The sequence below is a fragment of the Chanos chanos genome, chromosome 10, assembly GCF_902362185.1.
Source record: "Chanos chanos chromosome 10, fChaCha1.1, whole genome shotgun sequence".
NCBI classification, from domain to species: Eukaryota; Metazoa; Chordata; class Actinopteri; order Gonorynchiformes; family Chanidae; genus Chanos; species Chanos chanos.
In genome coordinates this window covers 15,622,224-15,647,542 of record NC_044504.1, presented here as the reverse complement: position 1 = coordinate 15,647,542, position 25,319 = coordinate 15,622,224, and the positions used below count along the sequence as shown (strand labels likewise).

At 41.4% G+C, this 25,319-nt stretch overlaps 3 protein-coding genes across 3 annotated transcripts; 2 read left to right on the top strand and 1 right to left on the bottom strand.

Annotated features, from left to right (window-relative positions):
- Nucleotides 1-432: 432 nt before the first annotated feature.
- Nucleotides 433-12,716, bottom strand: exoc5 (exocyst complex component 5). Its single transcript, XM_030786796.1, has 18 exons — nucleotides 12,607-12,716; nucleotides 11,949-12,043; nucleotides 9,506-9,653; nucleotides 9,126-9,320; nucleotides 7,719-7,783; nucleotides 7,314-7,342; nucleotides 7,088-7,197; nucleotides 6,625-6,669; nucleotides 6,053-6,193; nucleotides 5,546-5,628; nucleotides 5,120-5,329; nucleotides 4,619-4,766; nucleotides 3,917-4,025; nucleotides 3,692-3,812; nucleotides 3,008-3,094; nucleotides 2,589-2,697; nucleotides 2,220-2,435; nucleotides 433-686 (listed from the first exon to the last, which is right to left on the bottom strand). The coding sequence occupies exons 1-18, from the start codon at nucleotides 12,643-12,645 to the stop codon at nucleotides 498-500; spliced, it is 2,139 nt and encodes a 712-aa protein (XP_030642656.1). The 5' UTR covers nucleotides 12,646-12,716; the 3' UTR covers nucleotides 433-497.
- Nucleotides 12,717-13,106: 390 nt separating this feature from the next.
- On the top strand, nucleotides 13,107-17,175 carry ap5m1 (adaptor related protein complex 5 subunit mu 1). Its single transcript, XM_030787063.1, has 8 exons — nucleotides 13,107-13,273; nucleotides 13,459-14,125; nucleotides 14,575-14,802; nucleotides 15,298-15,437; nucleotides 15,547-15,632; nucleotides 15,748-15,860; nucleotides 16,333-16,429; nucleotides 16,704-17,175. The coding sequence occupies exons 1-8, from the start codon at nucleotides 13,206-13,208 to the stop codon at nucleotides 16,784-16,786; spliced, it is 1,482 nt and encodes a 493-aa protein (XP_030642923.1). The 5' UTR covers nucleotides 13,107-13,205; the 3' UTR covers nucleotides 16,787-17,175.
- Nucleotides 17,176-20,663: 3,488 nt separating this feature from the next.
- naa30 (N-alpha-acetyltransferase 30, NatC catalytic subunit) lies at nucleotides 20,664-23,687 on the top strand. Its single transcript, XM_030786521.1, has 4 exons — nucleotides 20,664-21,536; nucleotides 21,989-22,112; nucleotides 22,531-22,586; nucleotides 22,977-23,687. Exons 1-4 carry the CDS (start codon nucleotides 20,709-20,711, stop codon nucleotides 23,112-23,114), a joined length of 1,146 nt encoding a protein of 381 aa, XP_030642381.1. The 5' UTR covers nucleotides 20,664-20,708; the 3' UTR covers nucleotides 23,115-23,687.
- The last annotated feature ends 1,632 nt before the right edge of the window (nucleotides 23,688-25,319 follow it).

Here is a 25,319-nt window from a genome sequence, read left to right as displayed (position 1 = left end):
AGCAAAGTCAATCTCTTAACCTTCCAGTCAGAGCGGCAGAAAGTCGAATGTGGTCCATTTCAGTCTGGCTACAACTGGCCGTGGGTTGCTTTGTTTTACAGATTGGCATTCACAATGTTAAAACAGGTGTCAAAGCAATAGTGCAAGAAAATCCATATGGTGACTGACACGTGTCAAATTTATGCATATGAATACACATATTGTTCTCTGCCATCTCAAAAACCAAAGTAAAGGCTGGCAAAGGAAAACTTGAATAGATACAAAATTGGACAAACCTAGGGAGTGATGGACCCTTTCTGACTATGTTTTACTCATTGAAAATATGGACCGCCGAGTTCCCTTTCCACCGTGAGCTCACAAATGAAGGCCAAACAGTCCGAGAGCTGTTTAGACTCGGGCGACACGGCTGTGGTCCATTAAGGGGCTGTTCTGACTGGATGTGTGGATGAGAGGCTACACACAGACTGGCAGCAGTGCATATCAAGCCCTCATGGTCATTAGCTGAAATGACGACCCAGTCTGGCCGAGCGATAGTCCACTCTCAGCTGGACAAAAGCGTGTAGAAGGTTCCGGTCAAGGTTGGTCAGTTGCTCTCCAGAGCACACCTGCTTAAGGTTGTCAGGGGCAACAACCAGGAGATTACACAGAGCATGGAGCGTGTCAAAGAGCTGCAGGACCAGTGGAACCTGTGGGAATAGACATTTACCATTACCACCACTTTCCCCACAAGATTTTAATGTATACTTATCAATACCATCACCATTTTTTCCCCTCAAACATTCAGATTGCAAACTTACTATGCTGTGTTATATCCTTTTATAAAAGTGAAAGTCGAAGCAATGTTCAAGAAAACAGCTCTATTATGATCAAAACACTTCTAAGCAAATTTAAATTGTGACAGTTTCGATGTGGAAGTTTACTGTTGGTCCATTTATCTCTAAGCAAATTATTGATGCAATATTTCTGACATGTTATTCCAGCAGACCAATATATTTTGTTGTTTACATTTTGAAATACAGAAAGAATCAATGTAAGACTTTCTTATCCTGACCAGGTGAATCATGTTTCTATCCTGTCTTAGAGACCAACAGTAAAACATGTTGCTCTCACCTCCTGTGAGAGCAAATCAAAACAGTATAAAGAAGATTACACACCACACAAGAGACCCTTAGCTGGCAACAACAGCTCTTTTTACCTCCCTTAAGAGATTTTATAAATCATTCATTAGGAAATTCATTTTGGACACATGTACTGTGGTTCATGGCATTGTAAATCAGTGTTGTTTTGAGTGTCTTAAATGGATTACGGGAAACGAGTGTTTTTGGTGAAAAATACAAGAAAACTAATAGCTCAAGGGCTGACTGAAAAACCACCTGTAATACTGACAAAGGTAATGGGTATAATTAAGGGTCGACCCATATAGTTTTTCCAGGGCCAATAATGATAATAACTGATTAGTAGCAATCAAGGGGACCAATGACTCGTATTTGGGGTCGATACTCATTTGCTGAAAACTTTAGTGTCAGTATTTTCATGTGGAGTAAGAGTTATTTTGACTGTTGAGGGGAGTGAGGTTTTTCATGAGTAGACTGCCCACAGCAGCAAGCTTGAGTCAGATACTGTGGTCAGAGTGAGGAATGGTCCTGTATGTGAGTCAGGCAGAAGACAGAGTACGCATAAGTATGTTATCCAGTTGGTTTTGTAACCTCCGTGGGCTCTTTGTGCCAACTACAGAGTGAGTTCTGCAACTTAAGCATGCCATTCTTATGATAATGCTGTGAGTGGAACATTGAGCCAGGCTACAAAAATTCTATCTTTCTGAGAGTGGTGGCTGCGTCAGAGAAGCACACGCATCTCTTAAAGCGTGACTTTTTTCCCCCTTTAATCAGCAAACATATCGGTCAAAACGACAATTACAGCGATCAGAAGCATGTCGAATATCGGTTCGGATTATCAAGTAAGAACAATAATCCGTTGACCCTTGGTTATAATGAGACAAAAACTGTGAACTTCCTCTTTAAGGATAACTAAGTCGTGATTGTTCATGTATCCTTTACTATGTATTACGCTTTAAGGCACTGGATCGAGTAGCGTCACTGAACAAAAAAAAAAAAAAACGATGCAAAGTACTATGAGGCAGCAGTTTTAAATGGGGTAACAGATGTTAAGGGCGGAGAGAAGGCAAAAGAATTCTCTCATCATCCGTGACCTGTCCTTACCCGGAAGTCTTTGGCCCTGCGGCGGTACTCGGCCACGTCACAGATGGCCAGCATGCCTCCCATGGAGCTGTAGCTGAACTGCTGCAGGTGCTCGTGAATGAGTCGGTGGAACCGCACGCCGAACTCCGTCAGAACCGTGTCCACGTTCTTACCGTCCATGGACCGTCGCACGCGCTCCACCTGTCTACCCACGTAGGCACACACTTTGGAACAGGCCTGGGAACGCAAGATTAAAAAAAAATGATCCATGATTTACACACAGAGAAAACACAGCAATTTTGAACTGGACAAACCGCCATATGAGAATTCTAGCACTCGTCTTCTTTAAAATGGTAATAAGAAGGTAATATAGTAGACTGGGTTCTTTACCGTTGTGTACTGTATCATAACATTGTTCTCATCCTCTGGCCTGAAGTCAGTCTTCCTCTGCTCTGTGGCCAAGATGTGCTTCATCTGACCAATCATACAGTTCAGAGTCCTGCAAACATTGAGACATTATGTGAGCTACTTTACACCTCAGTGGCCTAGTGCTGTCAAAATTCAACATATTGAAGATTATCAGTCTAAGCTGCATCTGACAGAGTGAGTGCCAACGGCTTTTATAACAAGTGTGGCATGAGGCAAATGATACAGTCACTGTCTGTCACTAACTAGAAACGACTCTCATATTGAATGTTTACCCTTTATGAGGGTTATTAAAGTTCATTTTTTCTTTGGAAAAGTACATGCATCAGCTGTGACAGATGAGAAGAAAAAAGAAAAATCTGCTACTGGGGTCTAGGACTAACCTGTCAATTCCAGTGTCCAGCTTCACCTCCATCTGCTCAATGACTTCCTTCTTCTTATGCAAACACTCCGTCAACTTGGGCGAAGAGCTGGAATTGTTAATATTCGGTCAGGACGCACGAGAAAACAGCTAACGAAAGAGACCCTTTTGGCATATTCTGCAAATAACTTTGGTTATGAATTATGTTCCTCTTTTTAGCTCGAATAACTTAGGTTCTGAATTAAGACTTTTTATTTTATATCAGCTTGGCCCATATTCACCATGTCCCAGATGGTAATTCAGTTGTAATAACAGACCTTGATGATATCACTACGTAGACAACTTAAACTTAAGTCCAGATATACAGATTATCTGTACCTAGCTAAGCTACAGACGCACTGTATGTATATTCATTGTATGTCGCTTTGGGTAAAATTCATATTTCCCCAAATGAATAAATATACATGTAATGCAACATGACAAAACGAGTAGAGACCAGGGTTGGTGTAATTCCAGAAAAGCAGGATCTTTCAGGTGACTTCACTCAAAAGTCAAGACTGTCAAATAGCAATGCTCCTTAGTTGATCTACTGGACAGTTTTGACTTTGACGTTGTGAGAGATCGCACCACATGGACCAAGCCCCACAGGTGCCTGCAACCAGTGAATAGAGGTGACTCACCCTGCAAAAACCGTAGTCATAGTTACCTGATAAGGGGCATGAGGTGATCATTAAACTGTTTATCAAACAGATGGAAGATAGTGTTCGCCTGCTGCACCACATCTAAGAAGTAGAGGTTGGCATTTTTGGCGTCTGCAGAGGGGATGGCTGTTAAGGAAAGAAAAAAAAAAACACAGAACATTATTGGCAATGCTGAAACGTTGGCATGACTTTCTGTTGTCGAGGGTGAGTCAGGTGTGGAGGGCCTGTACCTGAGAGGCCGATTTCCAGGGCGTAGTCGATGTGGTCCACACACAGGTGCTCCACCAGCAGCAGAAAGATTGAGAAGGCATTCTTGGGGAGGTCAGCAGGGTCAGAGAGCTACACAGAAGGATACATACATTCACACACCTAACTTAATATCTTTATATACCTGCATCAGGATACAACAACACTACATCTACATTCAAGAGACAAAACAATGCACTTAAAGCCCGGGGATGATTAAGTAGTCGAATGACTCCCACTGAACCCACTTCTCCTCACTGTTCCCCTTCTTTCAGCCTTCTGTGTTCATTAACAGGACATCTGGCTAGTTTGATGAAGATTCTGCAGTGTGTGTTTTGCATGCTTTGATAAGCGTTCGGTATTGTTTCAACAAACTCAACTAGCAGGAAAGGACACCATGTAAAAAATAAGACATGTAGGAGTATTAGGACATGGCCCAGTGATTCAAATATTTTAACTACTGTACTAAAAAATACTCTACATTGAACCTGATCTGATCAGCATATATTTCCACTGGCGCTCTTTGAAAATATGAGATAAGAGTAAATGAAAGAGGATGAAAAGTAAAAGGGTTCCAAATCCAAGGCACTCAGGACGGTCTCCTGCTTTAATACTGACGTCGAATGATACAGAGTACGAACGATGTAACATCTGTTTTTCCTGTTTTACCGGCCATACTGGTTTACCTTGTGGCACCTTTCGAAGGCGTGACGGGTTTCCTGCAGCAGGTTGACCACTACTTCCTGTGACAGGAAGGTCTCTCCATGTGTGTCAATGCTGGGGCCCAGGGGCAGGTTAGTGCGCTGTCTGATCCTCTCTTTCAGCTCTTGGATACTGTATGTATATATGCATGCGTACGCATGTGCGAGAAAGAGAGAGAGAGAGAGAGAGAGAGAGCGAGAGAGAGAGCGAGAGAGAGAGAGAGAGAGATGAAGAGGCATAAAATAGGAAATAGGCTGAGATATCTTTCATCGATTCAGGTTCATACATCATCTTAGACTTAGATAAATGTCTACATACAGACACACCAGGAATAACAGTCAACAGTGGATGTGTTTACTGTGTGTACCACTTTTAAAAACCAAAGTCATTCCACACTTTCAACACCCATCTTTGGAAAGCACTCTACATTCAGTCAGTCTTGAAATGACCGGATGTGACAAAGCGAGACTGTGTGACATGATTACCTTCCGGTTCCCAGTGGCCGTTTCTGATGGTTCTTTGAGTCGTAGTAACGTTGAAGGATCATGGCACTTCGGTTCTGCAAGTACTGACGTTCCATGTCGATGTAACTTTCCAGGTAACAGGAGAAGATGTTCTTAATCAGTTTGGACAGGAAGGTGTGCTTATCTGAACCCAGGTTGAACTCAGAAAGCTTGGAAGCTAACACTGTCGTCCTGAGAAAGAGGATACGTGGTTTGAGCTTTGGGCATTGCTTGACGTAAGGACAGTAGGAAAGCAGACTATGTTCACATTCAAAGTGTCAGCGTCTGAAACAACAAACTAAAAACAGCTCTTATTTGAAACTAAGACAAAATGCAAAAACCCGTCACGCTGAGGTGAATGAGAATGAACCACATTGTAATCTCATTGATCTTAAACAGGTATGTGACCTGGTGTAGAGGTCGTAGAGGTTCTTGAGGTACTGCTCCACGTCAGAGTGGCGAGTCTCGTCCAGTTTTTCTTTTACATGAGCCTGAAATCATAGCAAACTCTATCAGACTCATTTAGTGCTCCAACCTGTCTGTACGTATGTATCCGTGTGTGTGTGTCAGAGAGAGAAGGATCTTGTGGCATTGTGTGAATCAAATATAACAATAAGATGTAATTATCTCACAAGCAAGGACCTTGTGAATATATCTGGTCCCCGTTTAGGACAAGCTTTGATTTTGAAAAGATTCCGCATTGCTGTTACTGTTAAAACATACCGGCCAAAATATTTAATTGGTTTTGCTTAGGGTTACAGTTTTCAATCTTTAGTCAGGGTAAAGTCAAGGTCAACAGGAAATCCCCACTAGGTTACAAACAGAAATGTGTGTGTGTGTGTGTGTGTGCGTTTGTGTATGTGCGTACGTTTGTGTGCATGTGTGCATAAAGATTAGCCCTCTTATGTGCAGTACCTGTAGTTTGTTCTCAAAGATGCTCTGGATGAGTTTGGCCATGACAGTTTCTGGGCTGCTGAAGACCTCTCCCACCTGTTTATTAACCCTCTGGCACAGAATGGCTGTATCCTCAAACACATCATTACGCATGTACGCACCCTAAGAACACACACCCACACTGTGTTCAGTACTTAACACCCTCATAGCGCCTCTCTCAGCCACACACCATGTAACATGTATATTTGAACGAAAGGTACTTCTACATGTAGTTATCCTAAAATAACTTCAAATAACTTCTGATCCCTCCACTTAATCTATATACCTATTTTTGTGTATTTACTTATTTTTTGTGTAATTACTTATTTGACTGAAAAAGATGCTGATGCTGAGTAAAATCTGAAGAATTTCCTAACATGCATTCTGCAAACACTGGTTTAATTTCCTCTGCTTAATTACGTATCTGATGCATCCACATGATGGTTTCGCTACCAAACTGCCAAAATTTATTTCAAACCCACCAAAGTCATGACATCAAACAGTAAAGCTTGTTTGGATTTGAAATGATGAAGCTGTAACTGTATGAGGCTCACCTCTTGGCACTGCTTAATGTAGACATCTACACAATGGGCATAGCCCTGTCAGAGAGAGAAAAAAAAGAAAACAAAAACAATGCAATCCTGCTATCAACTTTACTCATAAGGGCATTTCAGAGAGATAATGTCAGAGGCCAGAGCATAAGACAGAGAGAGAATCTGAGAAATGTGAGGCTTGTCCCCATCCCTCATAAACCGTAAAACTGATCCAGTGTTAATGTTGTAACAGTGACATGCCAGCCGCTGAGTAACAGAACAAAACTGGGTGAAGTGAAATGCATCTTTGGCTCTCACAATTCTTTCATCAGTTTTTGAAAACAATTCATCTACAAAAGGTGCAACTTTAGTTTAGGAGGCGGTGGCTGTGATAGGAGTTGGTTCAGCTCTGCTATATGAAATGGATGTGGAGATGACTGTAGTACTGAAGCGTTATGGCTGGCTCTCTCTCTCTCTCTCTCACCTTGAAATGGAGCAGGACGGCAGCAACTTCCCTCATACGTCCAATCTCCCCCCTCCGCTGGGCTGCTGTGAATTCCTGAATTAACTGCCGCTCCAGGTCGTGGTACTTACCTATCAGAGCACACATACAAAAACACATGTGTTTTAAAACAAATGTGAAGTCACACTGAACTAACTGAAATTCTCATTAGCATGGTCTCCTACTTAAAAGAAGAAATACCACTCACTTGCTATCTTGGCCTTGACATCAGCAAACCTGTATCAGAATGTTAAGAGAGAGAGTGAAAAAAGCAAAATGGAGAGGAATAGAAAAAAAAACAGAGATCCTTTAAGAAGAACGTTTTATAAAACTTTAAGGGAGATGGTTTTTGGACTTATTCTAGTATATGATACAACAAGTCAGCATTTACCCAGCATCTGGGAAAAGTTGTCTAGTTCTCAACCCGACCAAAAAAACCATCTGTTTCTTTGGTGTAGTATCACATATTGTGTTTTTATTTCACACACCCATTTTTTTGCTTACTTTAAACCATTCACAATATTTTGCAGCATTTAATCAAAAGTTCTGCAGTCTTCACTAGTAAACAGAGCATATTCCTTCCACAACATTTACTGTAACCTACACTGCTTACCTGTCAAATGGCAGCTCCTGAGCAATCAGATGCAACTTCTGAATGATGTCAGCAGCTTCCTTTATCTACAAAACAGAGAGGAAAAGTTAAATTAGACAGAAAGAGCAGTAGGAGGAGAGAGAGAGAGGGAGGGAGAGAGAGGGAGGGAGAGAGAGGGAGGGAGAGAGAGTGGACGGAGAGATGGACATTTAACATTTAGAGTGAGATGACGAAACGGACAGGAAAAAGGCCAAAGGCAGCATCTTTAAATCTGAGAATCAGCTTATGTTAAATCTCCCTCCCTTACCTTGTTCACCACATGGCCGATAAGAGCGATCTCTTGCTCCCCACACCTGCACGCCATCAGCACCAGTGCTCTAACCCCCTGTCTGCTGCAGCATAGCCCACATTTTATACCAGCACACAACTATTATGAATGGACTATGGCTAATCCCGTAGCAGCCTAGCTAAATTGCTTTCCATAATCTGTACCCAACGGGCTAGAGGGAGGTCTTGCCAAAAACAGGACCCTAACAAGAACCCCCTACCTCTACCTTCACCCCTCGCACACTCTGGGGGGCAGGGGGGGGGGAAGCTTCCAAAGGGCCCTGCTGTCCACTCATCCTATGTTCCCTCGTTCCTTTCCTGCCTGCCTCAGCTAACATCATTACAGTGCTCCCGTAAGGTGGATCCAGCCTTTTCTGCTCTCCTCGCCGAGCTTTTCTAAGTATCTGTCCCCCAGCTAAGATTAGCTAAATCCCATGTAAGTGATGTAGCCGTCTCCAAGCAGTGGGGGTTTTTACCGGTGCTTGTCTCCACATTGGCGGGCCCGGCCCTCCCTTTCAGAGGGATTAGCTGAGCCTTCCTTCCCTCCTTTCCCTTCTGTTATTCACCCCCCCCCACCACCACCTCCCCTTCAGCTATTCACCGGCAGCACTTTCTCATCTGGAGGAGGAGGAAGTGTTTAAGAAATATTAAAAGTCGGATGGATATTCCCACACGTCTCCCTGGGAACGTGTTGGTGGCCTAATGCTAATAACGCTGGAGTTTCAATCCTCGCCACCCATCACGGTCATATCGTATCAGCGGTCGGGAAAAATGAATGAAATAATTCAACGCGAGAAAAAGCGGCACTGAATATGGGAAAACCGAGTTGTTCCTTAGCTCTTTGAACCTAAAGCGGCATTTCGCTCACATAATTGTCCGTAAGCAATTACACCCTTCACTAGCAATTACTGTTTGAAAAATGAGCCATTTTCTACGTAACTTATAATTGTCATAGCAATAAGAACCAGACCACTGAAGTGTATTACAACTTTTACCAGGGAAATTAAGCATTTCTTCTGGCTTTTAGTGATGGAACATCTCCCTCTCTGTGTATGTTCGCCTATTACGCTGACTTCTGACACGTTTTCGGTTTTTGCTGACCTTGTCAGGGTTGTTGAAGACATCGCTACGCAGTTCACCATCCAGAAACTCGTTGAAGTAAGTCATCAGCCGCTGTGCCTCCACTGCCCTCTGCCTTGGTGTGTTGACACCCTCCAGCTGGTCACCAAGGTGACAAACCTTAGTGGCCACATAGCTGATATGCTCATCCAACTCTTGGAAGTGTTGGAAGGCAACCTGTAAAAACACACAAACTCAGACTGTTACAGGGAGAGAGATAATCCGTTATTCCCTTGACTAACAAAAGAAAAGCAAAAAAACAGACGAACAGATAACTGTATATGTCTTTATCTAAATAAGAACAGTGTTCTCTAGTAGCTTCAGTAGAAAGGCCTGTCATCTTTTGTGCTTTTGGTACCAACCTGGTTGCTTCTCTGTAGGTCCTGGACCTTGTGGGCAAACTCTTTGGCCTCGCGGTGGCATTGCTGCTCCAGTTTCTCTACCTTCCTCTGGATTCTCTCATCGAGCTGCTTCAGCTCTTCTATGTGGTTCTCAAACTCCTCCAGCAACCTGGAAGTGATGGGGAAACACTTAAGACAGCCACTACATGGGCAAAGACACACCTATGAATCAAACGTCTGTAAACTACAGACCATCTGTGAACTATGAGATATTATCAGAGACTGTCACCGTTTCCTGATCCTGCTCCTTAAGGCCCAGAGGAATGCCAGATCTCTCCCTGCTCTACCACACCTGCTTAAAGCTAATTATCAACTTCTTGATTTGCTGAAGCAGGTGTGTTGGAGATGTGGGTCTCCAGGAACAGGACTGGGCAACACTGCTCTAGACCATGTACAGCATTTTATAAAGGCTTCATACAGCAAACTGGAGAGATGCTGGATGAAACCAATGATTCTGTTTTGTGTTGCTGCACTGAATGTAAACAGAGATAAGATTTATTAAAAATTAAGTAATTTTTTTAATGTGTTCTGTGGTAAGGTCAACACAAAGGTTCATGACATAGCACATGACAGTCAGATCATTAAACCCCAGTTAGGACTGTGAGGGTGAAACAGCAAAAAATAATTTTTGGTCAGAAAATGCTTATGAGCTTTATCTATAATAAAGGCCTACTGACACTGCAGTGATTTTCAATTGTGAGAGCACATTTACTGAGAAATTGAGCGCGATAAATGAGAGCAATGGTACTATTTACTGTTGAGGCAAAAATGTTGCTGTCTTGTCCTGCTAGCTTAACATTCACAGTTTCTATCTAAAAAGCAATTTGGTGGTGCGTGCGTGCGTGCATGTGAGTGAGTATGAGGTCTCCCATACTGAGAGCTTCCTCGGTTGCGTTTATAAGAGCTTGCAGGGCAGCAGAGTCAAAATCTCCTACTCAGCATCTTTGGATTCTCTGGGTGGTAGGAAACCATTCTGAAGTGATGAGTGTGTAATCTCATATCATCATAATTCCAGCAATGCTCGGTGCAGCTTAAGGTCTTTTTTCTCGCTCTTCTTTCTCTCTCTTTTGCTCTCATGCTCTCTCTCTTTCTCTCTCCCCCACCCTCCCTCATATTCCAAAAGATAAATTCTCTCTTTCTCTCTCTCTCTCTCTCTCTCCGTCGTTTGTGAGTCATTGGTTTAGCAGCTTTAATCAGGCCTTTCAGACTCGTTTGCTCTTAAGGTTTGCCGTAAATTTGCACTTGCATCCCTTACTACTGCCGAAACTTTGAATTACATAGTGCTACATCACTATAAAGAGAAAGACTTATTTATTGAAAAAATGCAATTTCAGAAAAACTGCCCATTTGAGCATGTTGGCAAATGTCTGCAACCTAATTTTAGAATGCAACTGACACCCTTCTTAAATGGAAACCAAACAGATAACAGTATTTCGTAGCCTTAGCAGAACTTTTTTGACATTGTCTTATTATGGCCATAATATGCTTTTCCTGAAGTCATATTAATCTGTGTATCAGACATAAACTGTGCTGCCAGGTGCAACCTGACTAATCAGAGCAGATGACAGAAATGCCCTGCAAATAACTGATACTGTGAGTGCCTGGCACTCAGTCTTGCCTATTTTTAAATCGGAGAGCATCAATAGATAGTCAGTGTACAGAGCATGACGAAACACCTAAAGAAAGGCTTTGCATACAAGACAATCTTCAAGCTGATTTTATATGGTAGGCCTGTGCGCAGATATGTATATCGGGTTAAAGGTGAAGAATTTTTTGGGTTGCATAGTTCTGCCGCTGTCAGGTGTAAAAGTAATAAACTGGTGTTTACATTATAATCATTCAAATTTGTTTACCACAGTCACCATGTTCTTTTCTGGTTTATTATCCCACCTTAAACCCATTAAATCAAGCCTTTCAAAACAATAGGGAATTATTGTTAGATAATGTCAACACAAAAATGGCAGAACATTTCACAGGTGAATTTGAACAAAACAGAGACATCTGCACAGCAGGTTCAAAATGAATATTTATAAAATTCTGTGTGTAAAAATGAAACATGATTCCATATTGTGCCACCACCAGTACTACATTCTTTCTGAAGGTTTCAGGTGTCATGAATATTAACTTAAATAGATGGATGTACGCATGCAAAACATGTCCTGTTTTTTTTTTTTTGTCACTGTTACACTAATTACGGGGGTTAAAAATGATTAACCGTTAACAAAGCAGTTTGTTAAGAAATATGAGAGAATGGCATGACTTCCTGTCACAAATGAAACACAGCACAGCATATTTTCTTAAAAACACTTCACTCCAGAGAATCACTGTGGAAGTTTAAAATCATGAAGTTTAAGTGACAAGTGTGGGGTTAATTTTAGGCACTGACTGTATTACTGCTGCTTACTTTTTGGGGTCAAAGGCTTCTGCTCCTCCTTTGGAACCCCCTCCAGGTGTCCGCCACGCGAGTCTTTCAATGTACTCATCAGCATCAAAGGGCTCCTGTTACAGAAAGACGTTCGTTAAAAAGACTTTCCTGCAGGGAAAGGTACCTGCAATAGAGTTCTTCCGAAACTAGTGAAACATTAGAAGCTCATACTGCTCAATCAACACGCCATCAGACAGTTGGAAAACCGTAGCACGTCTGTAAGTGATCCAAGTAGACAGTAACAGAATTATCACATACACCTGATTCATGTTGTTATTGATAATTCTTCTACAAAGGAGAATACAATGCCATAACTGCTCGTAAGCTAACAGCAGTTAACAGGCTAAAAAGTTAGTAGTTTAGCTAGATCCCATACAATGTAACTAGATCTCATGCAAAAGAATCTCATGCAATGTTTGACAGTCTCTATAGACTACTTCTAGGACACGACTCAGTACAGTTCATCTTGACTACTGGATTCTACATATCTTTCCCCAAACTATACATGAACCTGAAGCTGCCCAGAAATTTCTTTCAACAAAGTGAAGAAAAATACAACGGGGAAATCTGTTATAGTTACCAGCTAGCTAGCAAGCTAGCTTGCTGAACTGCATCTGTGTATATTAGCTCTTTTTACCTCGAACAATTGTGCTGTGGTAGCCATCGTACACAGCATAAGCAAAGCTAAACCTCAAAGCGCAGCAGCGGCAAAATCTAAAACAGACGAGTGTCACGCTCGACTGCAGGACCGATCGTATGAATTTTGACAGAATCCTTTCTTCAATATTTATTTATGATTTAAGGCCCGCTACTTCCTGCATCCAGCTGCCATGACCTGGCGGATATGAGAATCACCCATCCTCCAGCAGGAAGTATTGGGATATATGATCTGTGGTCAGTTTTTACGTCTTCCTCGAAGTAGTTACTTTAAGGATGTGGTGTTGCAAAGCTGATCCCAGATCGTGTGCATACAGGAATTAACCAGCGTCCACGCCCCGCACAGTCACGTGCATTTTCAAAACAGGAAGTAGTAAACCGATACAGCTTTAGCACACTAGATTGATTGTATTTTCAGTAAACAACGTAACATCTGAGGCTTAAGCATACGTGCTGTAGGGTTAAATATATTGCAGAGGCAAAAGTAGTTCCACACATCTTAAAACCATAGAATGTCGGATATGACAGCCAGTTGTCGAATGTCATCTACTTATTGAGAACGAAAAGAAGAGAGACTAAATGAGTGTACGGGCGTTGTGGATTATCTCACATGACAAAGGGGAAGCTGGAACAGTGCGGTTTTCAAGGTATGCAGAGTGGACAATGCATTAAAACTCTTCTTCAGCATAAAAAAACGTAAAGGACCGTAATCGAGAGAGCTCTTTAAGTACATAGCATCAAAATTTCTTTGATTTAATGGCTGAAGACCTGCTTTGTAGGGATAAATAGCAAACAGACATTTCTTTTGATTCGGTTGTATGTCTCTCCACAGACGCTATGCAACAGTTGAACATCGGGCAAAGTTGCTAGCTGGCACGCATTATGTGGCTGTACCGGAGGACCGTGCCATTCCACAGCTTCTACTGACGGAACTGGGTCTGGTGGAACCTGACAAGCCCTATGTGGCCATGCGCGATGACTGTGCGCGCCAGCAGCACTCCCCAGCTGTGGAGCTCCGTGTAGATGGGCCAGGCGGGCGCACGCTTTGGCCTGTGTTAACCATAACCCAAGGGAAGCTAATCCTAGCCTGTCTACCGCTGGTGGAGGCCCCCCTTGAACCAAGGCCACCTCTCCCTAGCTTGGCGTCAGTGTCCCATGGTTTGGCTCTGTTGTCTGGTTTGCAGGGCTTCCTGTGTGGGCCTGCAGGTAAACTGCCAGAGCCTGAAGTGTTGGCCTCTCGCTTGGCTGCTCTGCCTTCAGTGCTTCTGCGGATTTGCCCTCTAGGAACACCCCTGGATAAAGCTCCTCAGTCTGGAGTCACGCCTGCTCCTGTGGCACCCAGCCCAGGGGGTACCCAGAAGCAGCCGGCCTGGAAAGCAGGGCTCCATCGGGGGAGGGCGGTAGTGAGCGTGGCCCTTACAGAGATGGTTAGGTCTATGCAGTATGGCAACAGGAGCAGGCAGGACTTGTGGGATGTGTATGGCACTGTGACGTGCAAGGTGAGAACCTGCTTGTGAAACATATATACATTAACTAATTCTTATCTGTTTCTTTTTTTGCAAAATTTTGACTTAAAGAATAGTTACCAAGTATGAAAAACTTGCAAAGTTTAAAATGAACTGCCAACAGAGGAGAAGTACCACCTTCCAATCGGGCGCATTCAGTACACAACAGAAACAGAGTGACTAGTAACCAGAACATTGTGGGTTCAAACTCCAAGAATGAGAATTCACTGCTGATGTGCCCTTGAGCAAAACACTAATGTTGCATGACCTCTAATACTGACAATGATTTTTTATTTTTCCTGAGACCCATGGATGTTAACTATAAAATTAGTATTACTACTTCACATATCCTTAAACATTTCATAGGCTACAGTTCATCATTTCTCTCTCTTTCTCCCTGGTCATCTTTTCTCTGTTTGTGTCTTTTTCATGTTTAACATCAGTGTGAGGTAGAAGGAGTGCTTCCCAATGTGACAGTCACCCTCACTCTGCCCCCGAATGGCTCGCCTCTGCAGGACATTCTGGTTCACCCCTGTGTGACCTCACTGGATGCCAGCATGCTCACGGCCAGCAGCATAGATGACAGTGATGGTTCTGCCTTCTCTGGCCCTTATAAGTTCCCTTTCTCGCCACCGTTGGAGTCATTTCGGCTCTGCAGTTACACCTCACAGGTAAAAACAAAGACTACCGATCACCTGACATTCGTACAGATTGATACTGATGATGCTTTTAATGCTTTGTTGATGCGTTAGATTGAACTCAGTGGAAAAAGGGATTGGTTTCCCTCAGTCTTCCCTCACCCATTGCGATCAGTACTTATCAAAGGAAGGAAACCAAGGCAAATGTCTCTCAAGCATTTAATTTTACTCATTTGTGTGGTCAGTCGTCAGACACACACACACATATACACACACACACACACACTCTCTCTATAGAGACAGAATTGAATGGATTTGGTCATTGATTTATCTGGTTGGTCATTTAAGTAGTTATGGTGTTAACCATTACAAACTAGAATAATATTATCCAGTCTGTCTAGCAAAGGTAGAGTTGTTACAATAATACAAGACATTTGACTTTTGCGTTACATTTATGAAAAGCCTGATTGTGAGCAGATGCATTTTTAGATTTAGTCATTTTGTGGTGTCTGTGCTTCCTTTTGGCAGGTACCAGTGCCACCCATTCTAGGCTCTTACCAGCTTAAGGGAGAAGAGAACCAGCTTAAATTAAACGTGGGTCTGAAGCTCCACGAAAGTGTCAAAAACAGTTTTGAATACTGTGAAGCTCATTTACCCTTTTTCAACAGGTAATACACCCGAACAAACAAACATAGATCCGTGTATAAAGATACACTCATCATTATGTGGAAGCTTAAACTAATCCAGCCTAAGTCCAGTTGATGTATCTGTCTACAGAAATCAGATGGGTAATGTGGATGTTAAAGTAAGCTCAGGTCAGCTGGAGGTGTCTAAAGAGAAAAACCTACTGGTTTGGATCATCGGTAAGTTGTTTTAATCCCTCACAGCTCTCTTAACAAGTTTTCAGTGCCTTTAACGTGTCTGTCTGTGATACATCTCTCCATATGTTTGTGGCTAAAAGTGCTCTTTGTTCCTCAGGCCAGAAGTTTCCCAAATCTCGTGAGGTCACGCTAGATGGAACAGTTCATTTTTCAGGACAACTTCCAGGACCAACAGACCCTCTCTGCACAGATCTAACAGCCTACATCAAGGTAAACCGAAAATCAAATAAAATGACCACACCCTGCTTCCAACTCCAATCTTGGCTTATGATCAGTGCTCCTAAATGAAACAGATATAAGAATTAGTTATTAATAAAGTACGATTCTTTAATCCTAAAGTCATGGAGAAATACAGATGGCTTTCACATGTTACTAATCTATCAGGTGATCAACTATCAAGTGCCACTTTACTCTGAGGTTCAGAGAGTAAAACTGAGAAAGAATCACAGAGAAATATCCTTCAACTCTGACCATTTTTGGACGAGTAAATGTCTTTACGTGCTAACATACCATTGAGCATTTTCCTGGCCTGAAGCTTATATCTTTAACTCCTGTTTACCACACATCTAACACTGTGTGTTCAGTTTATAAACATTATCATAATTTTTTATTGTGAAAAGACATGAACAGATGCGTGGTAAAAAAATACACACTTCAGAGGAAATATCTCTTTATTTTGCAGCTGTACTTTCGGGTGCCAGACCTAACTTTATCTGGATGTTGTGTGGACCAACATTCTGTGCAGGTCTATTCCTCTGCCAAGTCAAAGATTGTCACATGTAAGCATACTTAACAGTTTTTTTTCTATAAATATACATGAAGAACAGCAAGATAATTTCATGAATATTTTTTGTCTTATAAAATGTGCTAAATAAAATGGTCACCTGCGGTATTGTTGCGTTTGTGGTAAACATTTTCACTTATACTTTTCTTGGAAGGTGCTATCATTATAGAAATGTTCTGGAAACAGTTTGCAGTAGATTCCATCTCGCAGTTTGCAGTAGATTTCATCTCGTCTTTAATTGAAGTCTGATGTTTCTGCACTTTCCACAGCACGGGAACTGGTTTCTTCAGAATACTACATCTGGAATTCCACAGGAGATGCCCCTGTGTCGTCTGGACTGCTGATGCTGTAGTTCTGTCTCCTTTGTCTTCACAAAAGGCAGTATTTAGCATATGTGCTGGTAAAGGCTAAAGTTACAGCTGAAACAGGCTGTGCTACTGGATATTCAAATGTTCAGAGTATGAAGTGCCTTATTTTTAATGGCTTCACTAAATGATAGAGTAGGGAGTGGACCGTGACACCATGTCAATATGGAGCTTGCCTTCTAAGGGCACTTGCTCTGGACATGAATAGAAACACAAGATGGACAGATTGTTACAGACAAGCTGAAGACAATATGGACTGTCAGTCTTTCAAATCTGCAGATCCAAACCTTTTCCATGCTTGGTAACGTTATTACAATTGCATTTGTTCAAAAGCCATTTCACTTCTTTTGTTGTTGTTCTGTTGGTAGGAAGGTGCTTTTCAGCTTCTGGCCATGTTTTCTTGGCTCAGTTATAATGTGTAGCTGAGAACTTTGTTTGAAGGAGAATCAAATAAACATGAAAGCAGCACATTTCATGTTGCAGTTTGTTTTGTGAGAAAAAAAAGAACTGTTTTCCTGACTTTTTAGAATCCATTCATCACACCTCTCTTTGGCATTGTATGCGAGATGAAAAGGGGCGGGGCATGTTTCATAGTAACTCTGGCTAATGAGAAAGCGGAATGAATCTCTTCCACTTCTTCAGGACTCAGTGCATAGTGCCTATCACTTTAATCAAGGTATCTATCATGCGGTCCAATTAGCCTGTCAGCTGGCTGAAGAGGGGACCCCTTGATCCCCTCACAATGGAGCTTAGGCCCCTGTCTCTGTTTAGAGGACTACCTAAGAGACTCACTGGCTGACAGAAGGGAGGGGAGAAAAAACGACCAGACAGTCATTCAAAGGAGCCCTTATTGGCTCTTCTCTGGTCCTCAGTGTTTCCACTCAAGTCTGTCCTCAATGCCCCTTTCCAGCTTCTCTTCAACAAAAGGCACCAGTAGAGGCCCAAAATGTCAATTATCTAAATGACTGAGAGCTGAAGAGCTCTCTACTCTTTTCTCTTCATATCTATAGAATTAACCAAACTACACAAACTGCATTATGAATTAGTATACTTATATGCATTCCATGTGACTGGTGATTAATATCACTATTTTTCACAATTTTGTTCACAAAAGATCACAAATACATTTTTTTCCCCTGTTTTTTCCCAACCCTCTCAGAAATACCTCTGAAGTATTCAATGCCCTGATGAATGAGCTTTCAGTTTGATTAAATTGTAAATCATGGTTTAGTTATTTGAACTTTTTTTAGATTATTTGAAATATGAGAGTAACTGGGAAGGTTTTAGTGAGGAAAATAAAACTTGATGATAAAGTCTTTTAGTTTGGTTATGGTGCAGAGAGGAGATTGAATCAGGGCCCTGGCAGTTAGAGCCCTTGTTCTAAAGCCCTTTGTCTGTCACGTCTGCCAGTCTCTTCACTGGCTCCAGCACTATGGCAAACTGCATTCTCACAAGCATTTTTATCCTCAGAATACTGACCATGACCAATCCACCAACTGTTGGAACCAATCGCTACCATGATGTGAGAACACACACTCAGATCGTAGTGATCTCTCTCTCTCTTTCTCCTGTCATCAGTCAGACTGCCTCCAGGAGTTCAAGGGAGAAAGCTTTGATATGCTGCCTGTCTTATTAGTCATACATATGATGCAGTAGGCGATTTGTTATTATTTAACAGGGGGGATGGTCCAATGGTCACTGACACTACTCTATAGAGTATATGGGGGATGGCAGGTTAACAAGGGGGATGGCATCCCCCCTCATCCCCCTACAAATTGCATACTGGATGTAAACCTTTATGTGGAGTACATCTAGGCTCATAGCGGGGGAACATTCATGTCAAAGTTGTTGCTAATGGACCAATTAGGATGAATGACGTTTTGTAATGTTTGAATCCATACAGAAACAAAAGTGCATTTTACTATTTTCACGTGTTCAGTCTTTTTACATGATTTTGACAAAGTGAAGGAGCAATACAACGTAATGTACGAAAAGATTTAAATCGCAGGTGAGGAACAGAGAAAATCAAATCCTACTTTTTAAGTTCACAGCGCCATCTAGCGTCACAGTTGGACAAACATAAACTTGCTAGGGATTCCCAAGATTGTACTTCAGCGTAATAACAGCAAGCACATTTGTCCAAATTGACACAAAAGGAAAAAAAACTCTTTAAATGGTTGAAGCACCCAACTCTTTCATTAAAATCATTTACTCCTAACCTTACCTCAGGCTCTGCTTGTCAAGAATCTGACTGCATCCTTAAGTGCCACATGTTCATCTCCAACAATAAATCAAAGAATTTATCAAAGTTTGTGCACTAAATGGCTCTCACTGAACTGAGGAACATACTGACTTTTCACTGAATTATCGAAATGTACTGTTACAGTTTTCTCAGTATCAACCATAAGTCTGTATTTTTGCACACCTCAAAAAATATAATATCAGACATTGTCTAACAATAGTCTCTGACTCAGAGTTAGATGATATCATTATGCTATCACCAGGAGTGTCACTGCAAAGAAGAACATACATGCAAATGTAGAGTTATTTTTTTAATGACATAATTTTTATGTGATGGAAAAAAGATATAAGACCTGGGTGCCGAAGATAAAACATCTGATTTGACATCAGATGGAGTAGAGCACTTAAACTGGCATTAAAAACTGTCACCTACAATTAAGACACAGGATGTCAGAGGAAGGATTCAAATTTCATCAGTTTCAGTCTAAATACATATGAAATACAGAAGATGTCCATTGTTTCCTCTCATAACATATTACAACATTTACAATAAGAACAACATTATTTGAAGAAATATTACAGACTGTTTCTCAGAGGCTTGACAACGTTGAGCTTCCCATGAACCGTACATCAGAAATTAAAAAAAAAAGCAAGCAAGAAAGAAAGAGATAAAGAAATAAAGCAAGAAAGAAAGAAAGAAAGAAAAGGAAAAAGAAACGTGGAAACGATAGTATGATATTGTTTTTTATGTTTCTATGTGTGCATGTCCAACGCATCCAGCACCAAATGACATTTAAAAAGGAGACGAATACAATAAAGTGCATATTATTTCACTTACACTTCCTTTAATTTCATATCAAATTCTGACAGAGGCTGAGCTCTTTGCATTTTAAAGAGACTTACCTTTACTATGGTGTAAAATTATTGTAAAGACAAAACATGACTCATTAGTGACCTGTATTTGTGCTGGTTATGATTCTTTAAAATTGATTGATAAAACTGTGAACGATGTACCCTAGGTCATATCGACTATATCTTGTTTACTGAAAATGAAAGTAAGATTATATGAAATAAATTCAGATATATTATACCATGTTACGTGAAATTTAGAATACCACAATGTGAAAGACCGTGAACTAATCATAGCTTAGAATTCGAAATGAGAAGAAAAACAACAATAACAGTCTCTATAACTTGACGTTAGGTCCTCACATCTTTTCAGTGTAGTGCATGATTACGGAAGACACAAGTTTGCATGTACAGGATACTTTCATATTTTGCATTATACATTCTAAAGTATTTGAAAATCTAGGGATATTTTGGATTGGCCACCGAAGTAACGCCGCTCAAAAGTGTGCTTCGCACCTGCGCCTTATTTCCCCCCCTCAACGATCACGTCCAAACCGCGCATGTCTCATGACCTTACTGTATTTTTTCACACTGTGATGTCAGACGCGAAAGGCCGGGCTTTTACTGTGAGACAGCTCTGGGTAGGCCGTTTGAGATGAGTTGGGTAATGTGGAGAAGAGACACGAGATAGTGCGTTGACGTGTTATTACTTTATTTTCATTGTAACAGCGTTTGGATTGACTTTATTGTCATTCGCCGTTTACCAAGAAAACGTCGTCGTCCTCTTTTTCTGTAAACACTATTACTGAATGAAGTGGAATGGCTGAGGTGCCGCCAGGGCCTAACGCGTTGTCTTCATCCCCGACCGAAATTATTTCCTTTCCCGGGGGTGGGTGTACATTATTAGGGAACAATGAGGATCGAGGAGACTTCATAGTTACCGGGACAGGACAGCAACAAGCAAATGACGGAAAAGGTATTATAAAAACAAACCAGAAAAATCTGCACCCTAACTCCTCTGCCTCACAGTTGCACTCTACCCAGACACAGCAGGTTAATGGCATAATCAGCTGCCCGGAGGCCGTTCAAAACCACGTCCAGCACCCGACCCACAAGGCGTCTGACAGCCGTAATGCTGTCCTGGAACACACTGATAGCACGGGGGAAATCCACACGGAGCTCGCGGGCAACCGCAACTTGTCAAAAGACAGTTCTTGTTCGCATCAGAACCACTCGCTCTCGAAGAACAACGGAGTCATCTATACGGCGACCATGGCGATAACAGAGAGTGAAAGAATGTCTAAAAAAAGCGAGAAAAACAGAACTGAAGCTCTTCCTAGTGATCCCGTCGACCATGTGTCGACAACATGGATCGAGGACAACGAAGGCCCTGGGACGCAGGGGGCTAGAGTTGAGGAATCGGCAGCTGTCAGCACCGCTGATGTTACCTCTCAAGCCCCAGTTGAAGAGATGGCTAACCTTTCGCTAGAAAGAGAAACGGAAGATAGTTCTATAAAATACGTGAGATACGAATCGGAGCTACAAATGCCAGATATAATAAGGCTTATTACTAAGGACTTGTCAGAGCCCTATTCAATATATACATATAGGTACTTCATTCACAACTGGCCGCAGCTCTGCTTTCTGGTAAGTAGATAGTGGTAATTTGAATTACATGAAGGTTCTGTCCTCGGTGGCAGATGTAGAGGCTGTGACTGTTAGCAATGTTAGCTGACTTGCGAAATGTTTGAAGGGTAGTGATACAGCTAGCTAGTTCACTTAGCTAGCTACTAAACAAGGCTCTTACAACGTGTACGTTTATCTTAATTTTTACTAACGAGTAGCTCATTAGCGTTAAAGACAGACAGTTACGAAAGTGCATACTTCAGCAATTAGTTGAAATGACAGCTGTCAAAGCGTGTATGTGTAAGAGTGTTAGTCTGGCACAATACACATCTGTTTACTGATGCCAAGTATTGTTTTTTGGCAATGTGAACCTACTTGCTGCACAGTTCACTGATGAAATATGTGTGATAATTTTCATTTTAACTTGTTCCTCTTTACTGTGACTCGTCAGCCTCATATCTGTTATATTACAGGCAATGGTGGACAATGACTGTGTGGGTGCCATTGTATGCAAGCTGGATATGCACAAAAAGATGTTTCGTCGTGGTTACATTGCCATGCTCGCTGTGGACTCCAAATTTCGCAGAAAAGGAATTGGTAAGCATCACTGATCTCATCTGCAATGTGTAGATCTGTGTTCAAGGATTATATCAGTAAGTGTGATTAATATGTGATCTCTTGGCCTGTTTAATTTGGGTCAGGTTGTGGTCTTTCACTGCATTGTATGTGTTTGGCCACTATTCTGCACAGCACATGTCCATGCAGACAGTGACTGAGTGTTTTATGAAATTGTTTTGGGTAATGGTAAGTGCATTGTTTTCGGTAATGGTAAATTCTACAATAGCTAGGAAAAGTTATGGACTTTGCAATCTGAAGAGTAAGCTAAGATAATATATGTTTATGGCTAACATCATTGTAAGGATTTTGGAATATCACTCTTGGTAAATTAACTGAAACTTTACTTCACCTCAGAAATTCTTTATTAATGTTGTTCTTTCTTCTTGTGGTGATACAGGTACTAATCTAGTGAAAAAGGCCATATATGCTATGGTTGATGGGGATTGTGATGAGGTAGGAGGTGGAAAAGTTCTCTCTTAGCAGTCTGTATCTAGATCACTGGACTTGATATTGTTTGTGTAGCACTTTTGTATATGCAAATGTCATTTTATAGGTTTGTTGAATAGGAGCCACTGAAAACGTGAGTTGGAGAGAGGTTTTTCAGTAGTGCCTTTGTCTGACATTCATAATCATGTCCTTACATGTAGAACCAAAGACAGTGTCTTAAGCCTCCTTAGGCAGCCAGTGGTTTTAGGTTTTATTCCAAACAAACATGCTGTAAACTGACTGAGAAGTACACATAGCTTTTTGGGATCCATTTTGTAGACTCATTCTGTTTCATCTCCAACCACGAATGCGTTCTTTAATCAATGTGTATCTTTATTTTCTCTCTTCTTTTTGGAGGTGGTGCTGGAGACAGAGATCACTAACAAATCAGCCCTGAAACTGTATGAGAACTTGGGCTTTGTCAGGGACAAGCGACTCTTCAGATACTATTTAAACGGAGTGGACGCTCTTCGGCTCAAACTGTGGCTCCGTTAAAGCTAACCAGCTAGCTAGCCTCTTAGTTCTCACCTTATTCCTCTGTCCACTACTGCTCCAGCCCATCAACGGCCCAGTGGACGAGCCTCCTCTCACTGACAGAAATGACTCAATGCCAGGAGAGCCAAAAACAGGATCTGGTTCCGAATACGAAATTAAATGACACAAGTTTTGTAAGTTTGAAGAGAGAGAGGAGAAGGTTACTGTAGAAGGTGGACGCGCCGATGTGAAAACAATCGCAGATTTCCAAGAGGACAAAAGGAGTGAATTGGCGTTCTGGTGATGTCACAGGGTTCTGTTAACTTATTCTGGCCAATGGAAAACAAAAAGAGGGATTGGTCAGAGTAAAGCAGAATGGAACCGTGGTTGGTTAACCGCCATCTGCAGTTGATCGAGTTGATTGAAAAAACGCGAAGCAATGCCCCTCTGTCACTTTATTTTTACGGACATTCGGAGACTGAGGGATGGAACAGAAAACATGGTTGGGGAAAACAAAATAAGATAGCAAAATACAGAAAATGACAAATAGAGACTATATGAACTGATATTTGTGGGGGTTTATTTGTCTCTTTTTTTTTTTTTTTTTTTTTTTTTTTTTCCAAAACAGGGTGCATGAGAGTGCTTGAGGCTGTGAGTGTGTCACTTATAACTTTTGCTTGTGCTTGAGGGAGGGTGGTGAGGGGGTCCACTCAATTTTTTGTCCATTTTTGTTTTAGAACTAACTGTTGTTTTAAGATTTTATGCACTATCTGGACAAGTATCTCATGAGTCCTTCAAACTGAGACAGCCCCATTTTCTTTCTTTCAAAGCAAATTCCCATTTATATGTAAGACAGCAGTTCTCCACATTTTAAGACACACTAACTGATCTTCCCTAAGCTGACAGACCACTTTGTGAACAATGTACATTTGGCATCTAACTCTATAATTCATGGGTTTTCTAATCAGTTCATTTAGGGCTGATCTCTGCAGTGAATATTATTTGAATGAACATTGAATGCAGGTAATCTCAAAAATGTTTCTACCTTTCAAGAATTTCCTAGATATCAAGTTAAATCTTGATATCTTTATTTGGACTCTTATGTCTTGTACATCAATAGAGAATTGGGGGGGGGGGGATCATATCTCCATCCTTTTATTTTTATCCCATGTACAGTATCACTTAGCCTAATTTTAATGACTGGCCTTGTGTCTTGAGCGCCCTACTATTGATAACAAAATCAAACATGACTTTTTTTTGTGGAATCTTAGCATAGTGGCACATGTAGTCTTTTTTTTCTTTCTTTTTTCTTTACTGTAGCCCGTTCAGGTTTGTGTTCAAGAATAGAAAAGCATCCAGAAGGAAGCTGTTTAGTTGTGCAAGTTTTGGTACAGTCTTTCAAAAACTGCCTCCATGAACTTCACCCCACTCTTTGCACTAAATTCATTCATGAATGAATGGTCCTATGTCATAGGTTGAACCTGTTGTTTTCATGTCCTGGATGCTGCTATTTCCTGGTCTACCACTGCTTCAGGGGAGCAGCAGAGGGCAGTATGCAGACCCCATTCTCAGTATCTCCTCTCTACAACTCTCAGAGTCAGTGCTTCAGACCCAACCAATTTGTGTACAAGTATTTGAGTGGAATATGCAAAACAGAGATTGTTGAGGGAGTGTCTTTAAATGAACATGTGTTGTAACTGTGTTTTCTCTTTTTTTTTAATTCATTGTAAAGAAATATTTTGAGGGAGAAATCCAGCACTGGCTGCACAGTCTCCCTGATGACTCTGCATACGGTGATCTTAGCACTGTGTCCACTTTTTGTGTGTTTGTGTGCGTGCGTGCGTGTGTGTGTGTGTGTAGTGACATTCACATGCGGTCAGCCCAAATGTGTTTTCTTTATTTTAATTAATGGTTTATCCCCACTGTGCTCTGGTATGGACTCCTTGATTGTTCTGGGACAAATCTTACATGCATTGAGTGTTTTGCAGATGTTGATTGGGTGGAAGGGGCTCTTTAATTTGTTCAATTGAAAGTTAAAGTTAACTTTTGTCTTATTTGACTTTTGCCCACTGAAAAGTGGTGCCAAGATGTAGTATTGTTCAAATTAAACTGGTGGACGGCAGATCAGAGGGTACAAAGGCTTTTAGATTGTGTAATGTTTGAGAGCTTCTCCATTTTACCTTTTAAAAAAATGAAATTATGCCTTGAATCATACTCAAACATCAG

Excerpts from the sequence above, each read along its gene's own strand:
- exoc5 (XM_030786796.1), bottom strand. The coding sequence starts at position 12,645 with ATGCTGTGTACGATGGCTACCACAGCACAATTGTTCGAG. Across the intron at positions 4,026-4,618 it reads CCTTCGAAAGGTGCCACAAG|CTCTCTGACCCTGCTGACCT; the intron begins GTAAACCAGTAT and ends CCTTCTGTGTAG. Across the intron at positions 687-2,219 it reads GCAGGGCCAAAGACTTCCGG|GTTCCACTGGTCCTGCAGCT; the intron begins GTAAGGACAGGT and ends CTATTCCCACAG.
- ap5m1 (XM_030787063.1), top strand. The coding sequence starts at position 13,206 with ATGAGTGTACGGGCGTTGTGGATTATCTCACATGACAAAGGGGAAGCT. Across the intron at positions 14,803-15,297 it reads TCTGCAGTTACACCTCACAG|GTACCAGTGCCACCCATTCT; the intron begins GTAAAAACAAAG and ends TCCTTTTGGCAG. Across the intron at positions 15,438-15,546 it reads CATTTACCCTTTTTCAACAG|AAATCAGATGGGTAATGTGG; the intron begins GTAATACACCCG and ends ATCTGTCTACAG.
- naa30 (XM_030786521.1), top strand. The coding sequence starts at position 20,709 with ATGGCTGAGGTGCCGCCAGGGCCTAACGCGTTGTCTTCATCCCCGACC. Across the intron at positions 22,113-22,530 it reads ATTTCGCAGAAAAGGAATTG|GTACTAATCTAGTGAAAAAG; the intron begins GTAAGCATCACT and ends GTGGTGATACAG. Across the intron at positions 22,587-22,976 it reads TTGATGGGGATTGTGATGAG|GTGGTGCTGGAGACAGAGAT; the intron begins GTAGGAGGTGGA and ends TTCTTTTTGGAG.